The sequence below is a fragment of the Castanea sativa genome, chromosome 1 (assembly GCF_040712315.1).
Source record: "Castanea sativa cultivar Marrone di Chiusa Pesio chromosome 1, ASM4071231v1".
NCBI classification, from domain to species: Eukaryota; Viridiplantae; Streptophyta; class Magnoliopsida; order Fagales; family Fagaceae; genus Castanea; species Castanea sativa.
The window spans coordinates 2,302,937-2,317,377 of record NC_134013.1 but is presented as its reverse complement, the minus strand read 5'-3'; the positions used below and the strand labels follow the sequence as shown (position 1 = coordinate 2,317,377).

The following is a 14,441-nucleotide window of genomic DNA, read 5'->3' as shown; positions in this document are numbered from 1 at the left end:
CATGTAACTACTTAATTAAAAAAAAAATACAATTTTATTCATGAAGAAAAATCCACATGGCAAAATCTTAAAAGAATAACGTAAAGAATGACACATAAATACTATACCTAAGTCTTGTCCTATAATATATAATGGTTGTTGTGTGTGTATGTATAAAAGGAAAGTTAATGGTGTTAAGAACCTTATAGCATTTGCTAATGGATTATTTTAAGAAATGTTTGATACTGCTTTTATGGAAAATATAAATTTTTTTTTTAAAATCAGTTATATATATATTTTTCTATAAAAAGTTTATAAAAATATTTGGAAAACCAATACTCTTAATTATGATTTTTGATAAACAATACTCTTAATTACGATATCCATTGGTTTCTCAAAGAAAAAAAAAATGACATCCATTAACTTTTCCCTCACTTTCATTATAGTATGTAACACGGTGTCGTTTCGCATCACTCTGCAATGCACACTCGCCCAGGACTTCTATAAAATTTTGACCGACTGCATCAAACACGGCCTCAACCACAACGGGTCGGGGCAAAATCAAAACGGGTCCAACGACCACAATTATGACAACTTAGACACGCACTGTCGTCGTGACAGAAGCATTGTAATAAATTTCAGCGTTTACGCTTCTTCTTTCTCAGATCTCGTGCGCAATTCCATAGCCAAAACCCACCCAAATTTCAAAACAAAATCAAAACGACACAGTTTAATCCACGATCAGGTGCTCCAATTTTTTCCAATTCTTTCAGCTATTAATTCATTTCCATTTTTGGTTTCTACTCTTGAATAATTCAACTATTGCTTTCCAAAAAAAAAAAAAAAAAATCATACAATTATCAAACACTTTAGCTACATTGATGCTTGTGATCTAAATTCAGTTATGCCATAACACAATATTGCCAAATCGTGTTGTTTGTGAGTGAAATTTAGTTGAAAATTTGGCTGAATTGGCTTTCGATTTTGGTGGAAATTGAATTTTGTGTTTCAGGGAAGTGGAATTAGGTTAAAGTGATTTTTTTTTTGGTGTGTGTGTAGAAGAAAAATGCAGCACGCTCCGGCTACGATTGAGGAGCAATTGATATTGAAAGCGATCAAGGAAGAATGCCCGTGGGAAAACCTCCCGAAACGACTTCAAGCCACGCTTTCTTCTAAGGAAGAATGGCATAGAAGGTAGCAGTTACTGTAGAACTTAATGCTACATTTTGCGCTTTTTCGAAGAAAAAAAAAAGTAGTTGTTGATTTTTTTTGGTTTTTAGATGGCGAGAAATTGTTAATTGTGTGAAAATGACAAAAACTATGAGGGTCGGGTTATGGATCATCAATAGACTAATCAGGGTCGTTAGTGTGGACCGGGAAGTATAGATGTATTTAGAAACATCGCGGTTTTAGAAAGTTGTACATAAGCAAATAAGCTAACTAAACACATACAACTCTTTAATATGTTAGCTTTTCTAGGTATAGCTGTACTTTTGCCTAGCTTATTTTTTATAAGCTCAATAAGGCAATGAAACTAAGATAATCCAAAACGAGCACGAGCATTTTTGAGGTACAGTTTGAAGTTTGCTAGTGGCAAAGGCTTGAGCTGTAGATGCTCTAGGGATTTCTGAAGTTTGTTATCCTGAAACAAATGTATGCACTTCGAGATGTCTGGTTAGGTCCATTACCATTTGTTTTATTATTCATTATTCATTTCAGGCAAAGTTTTCTTTCTAAATTGGTTTGTACAGTATTATATGTAGGATTCGACATGTATTCTATTCATAACCAATGCTTTCTGGGCATCCCTTAAGAATCAGAAAAAAAATCAGTGAATAACTGAGCGGCAAAGGTTTTGACATTGAATATTTTTTTTTGTATAAACAACGAGCTTCATTAATGAAGAAAAACTCCCAAGTATACAGGGGTGTTCAATGGGAGGAATACAATCAACATCTTAGATTACAATACTCTCAAACAAATCTAACAGAGAATAACATGAGATCAATTGTAAGGGTCTAGTCTGATCAAGCATAGAATGAAAAAAATAAAAATGATTAAGCTTTGAACCTCTTTCGTAGAAAATGTAAATCCATTACTGTGAGGAGAAATCAATACACTGACTATTACAGCTGCTAAAAAGAAACTTAAGTTTAATTATTTAAGCATGTTGATAGACTTGTTGGATTTTTTAGTTTATAGAAGCTATTCTAGTGGAGTGAAATTTTTACTTTTGTTACTTTGACAATTCTGCACCATTTGTTATATTTTATTCTTTTCCTTTTGACCTTCTTGAACGAGTTATTTGATTTTCTTTTGAAATGACCTTTTTTCCTTCCATGAGTGCAGGATAATTGAACATTGCATAAAGAAAAGACTCCTATGGAATACTTCTTTTGCTCGCAAAATATGCAAAGAAAGTGAATATTATGAAGATATGATGCGTTACTTGCGAAAGAATCTAGCGGTGCGTGTGATATGATCTTTTAAAAAAAAAAAATCCTTTTGTTGGATTTTTGCTTATTGTAGTGTCCAAAAAATTTGTTTATGTTGCAAGCTTATGTTACTATGCCATTGACTTCTAGCTCAAACGACAATTCCTCGTATAATAATGGGATGGAGGTGAGGTCATTGGTTTAAGACCCATTGGGTGCATGCATAGCTTATCAATAAAAAGAAATAGCTAATGTTACTGATTCATGATTAGAAAAAAAATTAAAATTAAATGGAGGATTACATGTTGGCTTACTTTGTGCAAATAAAGTCTTCCATATAACCAGTTAGCTTATTGACTTAGAGATGTTGCTTCTATTATCTTCTTCAAAAAATAAGATTTATGCAGTTTACATGTTGATTTTGTTATTTTCAGCTATTTCCCTATCACCTTGCTGAGTATGTTTGCCGTGTGATGAGGATATCGCCTTTCAGATATTACTGTGATATGATATTTGAGGTTATGAGAAATGGTAAGAGGTTACCTTCTTTAACAAATCTGATACAGTTTTGCTGCAATTTGCAGCTATCATTATTGTTCGTACTTTTACTTGCTTACAATAAAGGAGTTTTCTCACATCATGTCACATGCATCATTATCAGCCTCCCTTCCAATTAATATCACCTACAACTTCTCATATACCAATGAACTGCTAACTTCATTGATAAAGATTTTCTCACTGAAGCTACATTTGGCAGAACTGATCTGCTAGATTAGTTGTTCATATAAAGTTTTAATAAACTTCTGCTTATCCTAAAAGTTTAAACTCATAGGAAACGGTGAATTTAGTTACTTAGCCATATTATTTTAACAGTTCCACTGGAATCACAATTTTTAATCCTTCTATGGGCTTTTACTAATTCTGTATTCAACATCATGTCAGAAAAATATTGGGGGTCGGGGTGGGGGGAAGAGAGAAAATTTTCCTGCTTGAAATCCTGTTAGTCTGTAGTCAGTTTACCTTCTTAAGATAATAACATCAAGCTGATGTATGTTTCACATAGTCTTGGTACTCTTCTAATCATGAGCATCACGATTATTTCCTTTTGTGGAGTCAGGCATACATGGAATATACTAACTGTTTCTTTGAGTTTAAATGTTTTTGTTCCCTTTTTTTTTTTCAAAATTTTATTTTATTCACCCTTGATCTGTCAGTATATCCTTATTCTTTACTTTTCAGTTTTCCATTATTAGAACAATAGTATGTATTGTAAATCTAACTTGCCTTTATCTCTTCATTGTTTGGTTGTCAACTCTCGGTTACTTATCATGGTTACGTGTGCATATGTGCCTTTGTTTGTATTTATGCATCATTTACCTTCAAATTTGCTTATGCCCATTTTGGAGATACCTGCTTATTATTTGATATGGTTGATGGTTGTCCTTATCATTTGTAGAGCAACCTTATGACAGCATCCCAAATTTCAGCGCTGCCGATGCTTTGCGGCTTACTGGAATCGGAAGAAATGAATTCATTGATATCATGAACAAGTGCAGATCTAAGGTAGTGGATAGGTTTGCTTGTATGTTTACGGATATTTGTGTTTACACACACAATGTTAATTTGTATCATAAGGTTTCAGTAACGTGCACATATGTTACTAACATGATATGGATGTTACTTTTTACATGAGTTATAATATAGGTTCCTTTAAGAGAAACCAATGGAACTCAAAGATAGATAATTCTTTATTAATGCTTTTTAAGTGGACTAGCAGCACTAGCCATAATTATTATGTTCTAAGCTTACTTATCAAAATTATTATGTTCTAAACTTCAACTATCCATTTCACAATTTTTTCCTCTATAGCACGGATCTCTTTTCATCTCCTTGCAATTTCAGTCTTAATAAAGCTTCCATTTGTAAATTAATTGAATTCTGATATGGTTCATTTGGATGGAAGTATCAAAAGAGAAGGATTTGGATTTCAATTTTTAGTTTAAATCACTTCAATAAAGTATGAAAGGGATTAATTTTTCTGTTGATGAAATTTATGGATGGGTTTAAACTTTACTAATATGCGAATTTGAAATGATTAGCTATAAAATATTATTTCAAATCCATGACATTACAAGTTTTTTTGTTAGATCAAAATCCTCTAAGCTTAAATTATCACGTCTTGTTAAATTCATATCAAACTATTTATACTACCAATCTTTCTTCAATTTGACTACACAAATATTATGAATGGTTTGTTCAAATCTCTTGATTTTAAATCCTCATATCCAAATGGAACCATATTGTTTATGAGGATATTTTCATTTAGTTGTGCTTGATTAGTGTTATAGTGTTATCTAATATCAGTTAAGTATATGTATTAAAGATGGGCATCTTATTGTGCAAAAATGTCTTCAGTTTCATGTATTTTGCCTTATGCTGGTATCATAAGTCATTTGCTTTCAGATGGACTATACATTATTATCTTACCTATTATTTACTGTTTTGGAGCTATCCAGAAAATTATGTGGAAGCTGAACAAGTCAATTGCAAAGGAAATGTTACCTACGCAACCTGTAGATTTTGCAATTGAACCATGGTGGGGAGTTTGTCTTGTAAACTTTACTCTAGAAGAATTTAAGGTGAGGTTCTTAATAATCCTTTTTCTTACCATTGAATTCTTAGGAATTTCTACCGAAATAATCTCCTTTGATTTCATTGGGAGTTCAGTCACACAAGAAGTATCTCTGTTTATGTGCTTTTGGGGCAAGCACTTGGTGATTGATGTGAACTTACTAACTTTTCCTTCTTTTTATAGAAACTCTCAGAAGAAGAAATGGCAACAATTGATAAAGTCTGTAAGGAGGAAGCAAATTCATTTATTTTGTTTGATCCTGATATTGTAAAGGGTCTCTTCAGACGAGGGTTGATATACTTCGATGTCCCTGTTTATCCTGATGACCGTTTTAAAGGTACATTGGATATATTTACAGTTTCTTTTTTTTGTCATTGGTTTCACTAGTTTTTTATACCTTAAATTCTATATGGATTCACTTAGCTGAAGCATGCGCCAAAGCCAAAAGTTATTTAATTTTTTTTTTCCTTTCTTTTATCTCTCTAGGCTTTCATTTTGTTCTTATTGTTTCTGTTATCATTAATTGCAAGTCAATGACTTGTGAATTTTCTTCAAATTATATAGTAATTCTGGAAGGTTAGCTTTCTGTTGGCATGAAAGTCTTCATCCCTATGTCTTATTTTATAATAAAAGCATGGGTGGCTTGTTATTCGGTTGCATAACCTGACCTTCCCCTAAAGAAGATTAAAAGAATGAAATCTTCAAAGCACTGCTATGTACAAATGAACTTATCCAAAAAAAAAAAACCTTTTCACATTCAAATTAAGAAATCATGTGTTCTTTTTTGGCTGTGAAATCCTTTCTAATTGAGGTAACCAACAAAAGATTTCTATAAAGGGCATGGTTGTGTGGACTTCTGGTGAAGCTTAGCTAGCTGAGTATATATATTTGATGTCTACTTAATGAACTAATTAAATTTATACCTAGGAATAGCATATAGTGGATTTTTTTGCTTTGCTTTATGGCATGCTTTCTTCTTCTATTTTATGTTATTTATATATGTGTTTTTGATAAATGATAAGGGCAATTAATGTCTAGATTACATTATTTTACATTATCATAAGTGATGCCAATGACATCTGCCTCATATGGTCATGGGTTCAAAACTCATTAGGTGCATGTGAAAATCACCCAAAAAAAAGAAGTTATGATGAGTACTTTCTATGATTTGTACTTAGGCTGTAAGCTGAGACAGTTTGGAAAGTGGGTCAAAGTTTCTTCCTCTTAACACTTCTATGTGTTGATTGGAGTGGTGAAATATAAGATAAGTTTAATAATAATAGTTTAAGAACGATTCATCCTCTTCATTTGAAACTCTTCTGTGGGGATTTTTGTGAGTCCACAATGTTAATGATAATGGTCATGGTTGTTCAGTTTCCAGGCTTGAAGGGTTTGTTTCCAACAGGGAGCAGTCCTATGAAGATCCTATCGAGGAGTAAGGCAGTCGTTCTAATATTCAGATATTTTCTGTCAATTGAGTGTTTTCTGCAACCAGTTAATTTTTTTTTTTTTATAGATAAAAGAAATGGGTTATGTATGGGATCCTAACACTTGTAATCTATCATTTAGGTTGCTGTATGCAGTTTTTGTTGTTTCAAGTGAGAATGCAACTGTTGCTGAATTGGCAACTACTCTACAGGCTGACCTTTTGCAGCTGCAGGCTGCTGCATCTTTTGCATGTCGACTGGGATGGGCAGTAAAAGTAATTGATCCAGCATCTGTTCTTCAAGATACAAGCATTGCTAGCTCTCTTAGGGCTACTCTTAGTGATGAAGATGGTTCTAGTGCTAGTCTAGACTCAGCAAACATTTTTGTTGACGGTGATGTTGCTCAACAAGGAGATGTTTTGGAGAAAGAAAACAATGGGCCCATTTCTGCCCATGCACGTGTCGCTTTTGTGGTTGATGCTAATATAACATCCTATCTTATGATGGGGTCTGTTTCACCAGGTATGTTCATTTTTGTCATCTTTTTTCCCCCTTCATGTCAATGTCAAGTTCATTTGTCTTATAATCTTGAATGTGTCCTTTATCTTGTTTTTACCCTGAACATTATCAGTTATCTATGTGAAAACAAAATAAAGTTGAGACACTAGCACTGTTGTCAGCATGGGAACTTCTTGTAACAATTATCTAGTAGCGACTAGAAATAGAATGGTCATTCTATCAGTTCCCATAGGAGCAGAAGTTCATCTTGAATGATTATTCTATCATTTTCCAGAGATGATCTGAAGTAGCAAAGTTAAAACATTTAATGTGTCGTCTTTATGCGATATTTCTTCTGCAGAACAACTTCAGTCTGTCTTTCATCAATGATATTTCTAAGGGGACCTACTTCATAACCTTCCCAAAATGTATTCATCTCTATATAAGGCAAGAGCGAATTCTCTTGTCAAAAGGATCGAAGCATAGTGCTCCTCTGACCCTTTTTTTTATTACTTTTTTTATGTTAGACTGCACTGTGAAGAGGGAAGCAACCTTCTTCAGAACTTGAATATGATCCTGCTATATGCTGGAGACAAATTTCCATGAACTCAGCCTCTCATGCTGCCTTATCCTATCAACTTATTAAATTTTTAGACATTTAACAATACTTGCCTTACATGCTAGGATTCTACACAAATTTTATAGGAAAGTGGCAAATCAAGATGCTGGAAACTTGTCTCAATGCTTTTTCTCATGTATTGCATTTCAAATGAGAATTTTGTCTGAAGTTACCCCTTCCTTGAATTCTGTATTTCCTTTGCCATCATCATAAAAGACACCCATGATAGTCTGTGGTTGCATTAAGTAAAAGAGGTACCCAGAATATATCTCAGCTTGTGTAGACTATCACAGCAAGAATAAATTGTGGTATCATGAGAACGATTTCAGGCTGGATTGCAGCCAATTGCTTCCATGCTTAATAGTTAACCCTGTTCAAACTTATTAGTTGTGATTTGGAGAACAATAATCTTGCCTTGAGTGGTATATTTAGTCATTTCCACTCCCCTGCTCCCAAATAAGTAAATAATCATTTGAATCAGTGAACTTTTGACTTGGCTGCATTTTGTTTTGAGTAAGGGTACGTTTGGTATACTGAATAAGGATTACGATAGGAATTGTAGTCTTTATTATTAGGAATAAAATGTGTTGTAATGTAATAACTAAAGCTATTCATTAGTTTTGTTATGAGTTATAACATTAGAATGAAACTTAACATTTATTTTAGGAAATTTCTTAATCATACAATTATATCTCCTTAAAAATTGTTATTTTTAAATTTAAGAGAGATTTGTGTTATTTTTTATGATTTTTTATTTTTATAATTGTTAGATATATATGGAAAGTTTGTTTATTTGGAAATATATTAAGTTTTGAAATTATTGCGCTTACTAAAGAATAGCTAATACAACTTTTTAAAGAGGAATAGTTATTCCTCATTTTGAAGAATAGCTATTCATAAAGAATGATTATTCCTTGTAATAAAAACATAACTAAACTAAAGAATAACTAAATCATAGGAATAACTATTACATTATAACGCCTATTACAGTCTACCAAAGATGCCCTAAGTGCATAATGCATCTGGGACAAAGATGAATGAAACTCTAGTGTGAATCCTCTTTAGTAATGAGAAGTGAAAAAATGACTATATACTGGATCATATAATACAAAGTCATGCTTCTTTAAGAGAAATGGGCATCTGTTTTAATCAATGCAAATTCTATGATAATGAGAAGAGAAAAAATGACTATAAACTGGATCATATAATTTAAGGTCATGTTTATTTAAGAGAAATGGGCATCTGTTTTAATCAATCCAAACTCTATGACAAGAAGGCCTTGGCTTACTGAATTTTGAGTTGAACAAAACTTTGATTTAAAGTCATATATGTATGTATGCGCCCTCCCCCCCCCCAACCACCAAAGAATAGACTGACAAAACTTAACAGGTTGATTTACTCATCCTGTCTAAAAAATTTCTAGGCTTGGCACTTTCAGTAATTTAATTTCCATCAAAATATATCATAACAAGTAGTAGTGGTACTTAATGAGAGAAAAAGTTGAGCAATCTCATGGATGTTTTACTCCACAAGTAGAATTTATGCAAATTGCATGATATTAATCATATCTTTCTGTTAATTTCCTTTTACAGGCTTAAAATCCCATGCTGTAACACTATATGAAGCAGGAAAGTTGGGTCATGCTGGCATTGCTGATCTCTGCAAGGATCTGAGTACGTTAGAGGGAACAAAATTTGAGGGGGAATTGCAGGAATTTGCAAATCATGCATTCAGCCTCCGTTGCGTTTTGGAATGTCTGCAATCTGGTGGAGTTGCTACTGATGCCAAAGCAGAAGAAGTTTGTGATAAGATGGGTATGTTAGCTTCAAGCAATGATGAGGCCACTTTGATAGCTGACATCACTTTGACTGACAAATCAGGAAATTCTGCTACAAACGAAGCTAGGCTGGATAAAGATGATTTGGTTAGTTCAGGGATGCCCCATGAGGATTCTATTTCAACTGAACCTGCTACTGGAAGTGCTGATGATGAAATATTTTCTGCTACCTTGAATAAGGTGTCTAACTCAGATCCAGATTTCCAGAATGATGAGAAAAAGATTCTATTTGAAGGGTCAGATGCTGGAAGAGATTCACTGAAGAGGAGAAAGAAATATCGTGTGGATATTCTTCGCTGTGAAAGCTTGGCTTCTCTTGCACCAGCAACTTTAGACCGATTATTTCATCGTGACTATGACATTGTTGTGTCCATGGTTCCTCTTCCTCCTTCATCAATTCTTCCTGGACCGACAGGTCCCATCCATTTTGGTCCTCCCTCTTATTCATCTATGACACCTTGGATGAAATTGGTGCTATATTCAACTGTGGCTAGTGGGCCTCTATCAGTTGTTCTCATGAAAGGACAATGTCTACGGTTGCTTCCTGCACCATTGGCTGGTTGTGAGAAAGCCCTTATATGGTCTTGGGATGGTTCTACGATTGGAGGGTTGGGAGGGAAGTTTGAAGGCAATCTAGTCAAGGGAAGTATACTTTTACATTGTTTAAATTCACTTCTTAAACACTCAGCTGTGCTGGTACAGCCCCTCAACAGGTGTGATCTTGATCGATCTGGAAGAATCATGACCATGGACATTCCGTTGCCTCTAAAGAATTTTGATGGTTCAATTGCTCGTGTGGGGAAGGAATTGGGGCTGTGTGAAGAGGAAAGTTTGAAACTGAACTCTCTGTTAACTGATTTGGCAAACAAGATAGAGTTGTTGGCAGTTGGTTACATTCGCCTATTAAAACTTTTTAAAGAAAGAGAATCTGACCACTTTTCTCCTGATGATGAGAAGTATGAATGGGTCCCATTGAGTGTGGAATTTGGGATGCCACTTTTTAGTCCAAAATTGTGTAACAACATATGTAGAAGGGTGGTATCATCGCAATTACTTCAAACAGATTCACTTAGTGAGCATCATGATGCAATGCAAAATTTACGGAAAAAGTTGCGTGATGTTTGTGCAGAGTACCAAGCTACAGGTCCTGCTGCAAAACTTCTTTACCAGAGAGAGCAAGCAAAGGAATCATCTCGACAACTCATGAACTATGCTAGTGGTAGATGGAATCCGCTTGTTGACCCTTCTTCTCCCATTTCAGGAGCCTTGAGTGAGCATCAGAGACTAAAACTTGCTAATCGGCAACGTTGCCGATCCGAAGTTTTGAGCTTTGATGGTAGCATTCTTAGGTATGTATCAATTAATACATTGTGCTGTTCACATACTGCTGATATTGCCTTGAAATGTTTTATGGCATTAGTCTCTATACCAGTTTGCTAGTGATTTCCTATTTTAGTAATTTTTAACACAGAATATTCAGTATATACATTTTAAAAGTTTTTACTGAAGTACTCTGTATAGATGAGAGGTGGTTTTTTGGAGGAATTTTATATGGGAAGATTCTTTCTTGCAATTATCTGCTGATAATATTTACTGCAGAAAGATTTGCAATTTCTAAATTGTGTAATGGTGCCTGGAGGCTGTGGTATTGAGTACGGTTGTGGCAGTAGATAAAGCATCATGTATAATTATCTTGCTAAAGATTTTACTAAGAAATTGTTTAGGTTTTTCCAATGGACCTAGTTAAGAGCTTAACTTGCTAGACACTTAGGAGCGGATCTATTAAGAGGAGTGGTTTTCAGGAAGTGTTATTATTTATGTGGAAATATATTGTTGATTTGTATTACCTTTTCCAATTACTCTTTTAATGTAAATATCAGTAAGAAGATGTTTGACAAACCCAGTGGTAGCACCTGGTTAGGTAGCAAGGAGCCTGATAAAGCTTGGTGGTTGCAGCTGTGGATTTTTTTGTTGTTAGGAATTATTAATGTAGGTCAACAATAGTTTTTTTTTTTTTTTTTGGATAACCTAGGAAACCTGTCTAAAGAAGAGCTCTTTGGACTCGCCTCTAACCAGTAAAACCTATGGGCAACTAACTGCACCAGTCATAATTTTTGGAATAAGTTTGACTCTTAATCATGGTTACTTAAGGGCCCTTACAAGCTGCAAAACAGCTTTCTGAGGAAGCATTATGAGTGATGCACTGATGCTAGAGGATTTTTGAGACTGTCTAAATTTTGTGAGGGTGAGCAAAGTTAATAAGGGACACAGCTTTCTGGAACAAAGTCAGGAAGCATTTCGTTCTCTTCTTTCTTATGTTTTGTCTTGTTGAATATAACATTGGTAGGGAGTGAATTCTTGGTACTCTTTGCTGCTATTCTGATCTGATTTGATAATATCCTGAATTTAATTATTGAATGATACTTTGCAGATCATATGCCCTAACTCCTGTCTATGAGGCTGCCACAAGGCCCATTGAAGAAACACATACTGTGAGTTCAGTAAAAGTTGAACCGGATGAAGTTGACAGCAGAGAAGTAACCCTTCCTGGTGTTAATCTTATTTTTGATGGTTCTGAGTTGCACCCCTTCGATATAGGTGCCTGTCTGCAGGCTCGTCAACCTGTCTCCTTAATAGCAGAGGCTGCAGTGGCCTCTGCATCTGTTACAATTAAATAGGGCTTTATGCTACAAAATTTGCTCCGGTAACATAGAAAAATTTGTCCCAATGCTAGCAGTTAGCAATATCCTGTTCTTCATGGCCATCATATTCAGGCTTCCTTTAAGGTCCAAGGTAAAGAACAAACATGATTTATGTCATCAACAAATTCTTTGTCATTTTTCGATCTCCAAGATTTATCTTTTATTCTACTAATCACTCATTTTCTATTAAACGTGTCATAGCTGCCAGCCTGCCACACAATTTACTCCTGTGGCCTTGAATATGCTAATATTTAAATTGAATTTGTATTTTGCTCCGTGTCCTCATAAAGCATGGTTACTCTCGTGTAGTTTGACATGGGCAAAGTAACTAGGAAACAATGATATGGGTTGAATGCTTCTTAAATCAATTAGAGGATTTAGTTTAGGCTTTTGCTTTTAATTTCTGGGTTCCTTTGCCTCTATAAATTACTGGTCACTATGGAAAACATGAGTTGAAGTTAGCTGACAGCAGCAACTATGGTGATACAGGTGATTTTTTTTTCATTAGATAGAAACATTGAAATTTTTATGCTAATCTCTTTAATTCTTGAAGAAAATAACATATATAGGAAGAGTTCTCATTTTTTTATGAGGGTAAGCTGCCTGCTCTCACAATCAAATTGTTTGATGATATGAAGGAGATTAAAAAAGAAAGGAAGAATTAAGATCAAACAAGTAGGGTATTTGAATATTGTAGTCATAGAATTGAGAACATCTGTTTCAGTATCATGTTGATAACCTTATGTACATTTTGGAAGGTACATATTGTACTTTGTAAGTGAAAGGAGAAATTGGAGTTCTTTCTCAAGTGCAAATTTCTTAATTGATGCCTCAAAAAACTGTGTTTGAAGTGGTGCTGACGGGAGCAGATTTCTCTCTTGATCATCAACTGTTATCTCTACAATTTTATGCGTGTGGCTTTCCTTGCATCATTCCATTCTATTTGATGTAGTTTTGGTTTATTATTGTCTTTACATGCTCAGTAACTTATTCATGATTAGGTTTTGGGTTTGTGCAGGTGGTGTTTTCTACTCAACACTGTCAAATCATGGAACTTTGGTTTATTATTTACAGTGGGACTATGGTTTGTCGGTATATCTTTCTGAAATAGGACATGGTGTCATAGTTTCACTGATATGATCTCCATTAAAAAAAAAAAATCTTAGCTTTGTGGGCACATAATTACAGGGAGAAGAGTACTACAGCCAAATGAGGTGTATAATGAAGCATATTCATTTGTCATCCAGTGTTCAATGATGAAATGTTTCTACCTTTTAAGCCATATTCCAATTTTTTTTCATTTGATGCTTTTGTGGTGATTCACAATTGTGAGGAAGATCTGCATGATACGGTAACAATTGTCAACAGCTTGTGATTATTTTTACTTGATTGTTTTTTTTTAGAAATTTTCAATCTATAACGTCTGTTTCTGATAATTGTTCTTTATTATCAGACTAAGACACCAATCGGTTTTTTGGTGTAGGCTGTATAGTACCTGATTGTGATTTTTGTTGTAGCTTTTTGATGATAGTTTTTTATCATCAAATTAAGACACCGTTCGGTTTTTTGGTGTAGGCCGATTGTGATTATTGTTGTTGCTTTCTTTTTTGGTTGGGCCAACTATTTATCAAACTTTAATGAATACAACTCTCTCTCTCTCTCTCTCTCTCTCTCTCTCTCTCTCTCTCTCTCTCTCTCTCTCTCTCTCTCTCTCTCTCTCTCTCTCTCGTTGTGGTGTGATGCTTCTTCAGCTTGTGTTATACTATTCTGGCCCAAAAACAAATGAAAAAGAGATCAGCTGTGTTGTTGATGTGGATTTGGCTTAAGGTGATAATCTGATAAATTTCTTTTGCAAGGTCGTTGATAATGGCTTGAAAGTTGAAACCACCACTAAGATATAGGATTTAAAATATAATTTACCATCTTTTTAAAAATAAACTAACCCAAAACACACATTTATGGTAAATCCTTACCAAGTGAGTTTAAATTATGTACACCATACGGATATTGCATCAATTGTTATTATAAAGTAGAAAATTGTTAAAATGATCGTTAATTTTATTATAAAAATCTTACAAACTAATATAACAATAAATATAATGAATAAATTTCTCAATTATTATTCTAATTTGCCTTCCTCTGTGTTCAGAGTCTCTCTCTTTTTTTTTTTTTTTTTTGAGTTTAATGTCAGAACTTTTCCTTCGTCCCAATTCAAGGTGTATGCATTTGTCCAATGATATTTATATATTTTTCAATCACTTATATAGCTAGGAGTGTGATAATACCTAGTACAACAGACCCACACAAGCTAA

At 34.1% G+C, this 14,441-nt stretch overlaps 1 protein-coding gene across 4 annotated transcripts; it reads left to right on the top strand.

The window, feature by feature from the left end:
* The first annotated feature begins 519 nt into the window (after positions 1-519).
* LOC142610389 (uncharacterized) lies at positions 520-13,793 on the top strand. Of its 4 annotated transcripts, none has more exons than XM_075782202.1 (12): positions 520-724; positions 1,039-1,173; positions 2,329-2,446; positions 2,849-2,945; positions 3,871-3,977; positions 4,931-5,053; positions 5,230-5,383; positions 6,421-6,481; positions 6,616-6,995; positions 9,183-10,776; positions 11,859-12,220; positions 13,148-13,793. In XM_075782202.1, exons 2-11 carry the CDS (start codon positions 1,046-1,048, stop codon positions 12,103-12,105), a joined length of 3,009 nt encoding a protein of 1,002 aa, XP_075638317.1. In that variant the 5' UTR covers positions 520-724; positions 1,039-1,045; the 3' UTR covers positions 12,106-12,220; positions 13,148-13,793. The 4 variants fall into 4 exon arrangements, with proteins under 4 accessions (XP_075638317.1, XP_075638326.1, XP_075638334.1 ...); XM_075782211.1 differs by having other exon boundaries at positions 580-724; positions 1,042-1,173; XM_075782219.1 differs by lacking the exons at positions 520-724; positions 1,039-1,173; positions 2,329-2,446 and having other exon boundaries at positions 2,890-2,945; positions 3,902-3,977.
* Positions 13,794-14,441: the final 648 nt, after the last annotated feature.

Excerpts from the sequence above, each read along its gene's own strand:
- LOC142610389 (XM_075782202.1), top strand. The coding sequence starts at position 1,046 with ATGCAGCACGCTCCGGCTACGATTGAGGAGCAATTGATATTGAAAGCG. Across the intron at positions 1,174-2,328 it reads AAGGAAGAATGGCATAGAAG|GATAATTGAACATTGCATAA; the intron begins GTAGCAGTTACT and ends CCATGAGTGCAG. Across the intron at positions 3,978-4,930 it reads TGAACAAGTGCAGATCTAAG|AAAATTATGTGGAAGCTGAA; the intron begins GTAGTGGATAGG and ends GGAGCTATCCAG.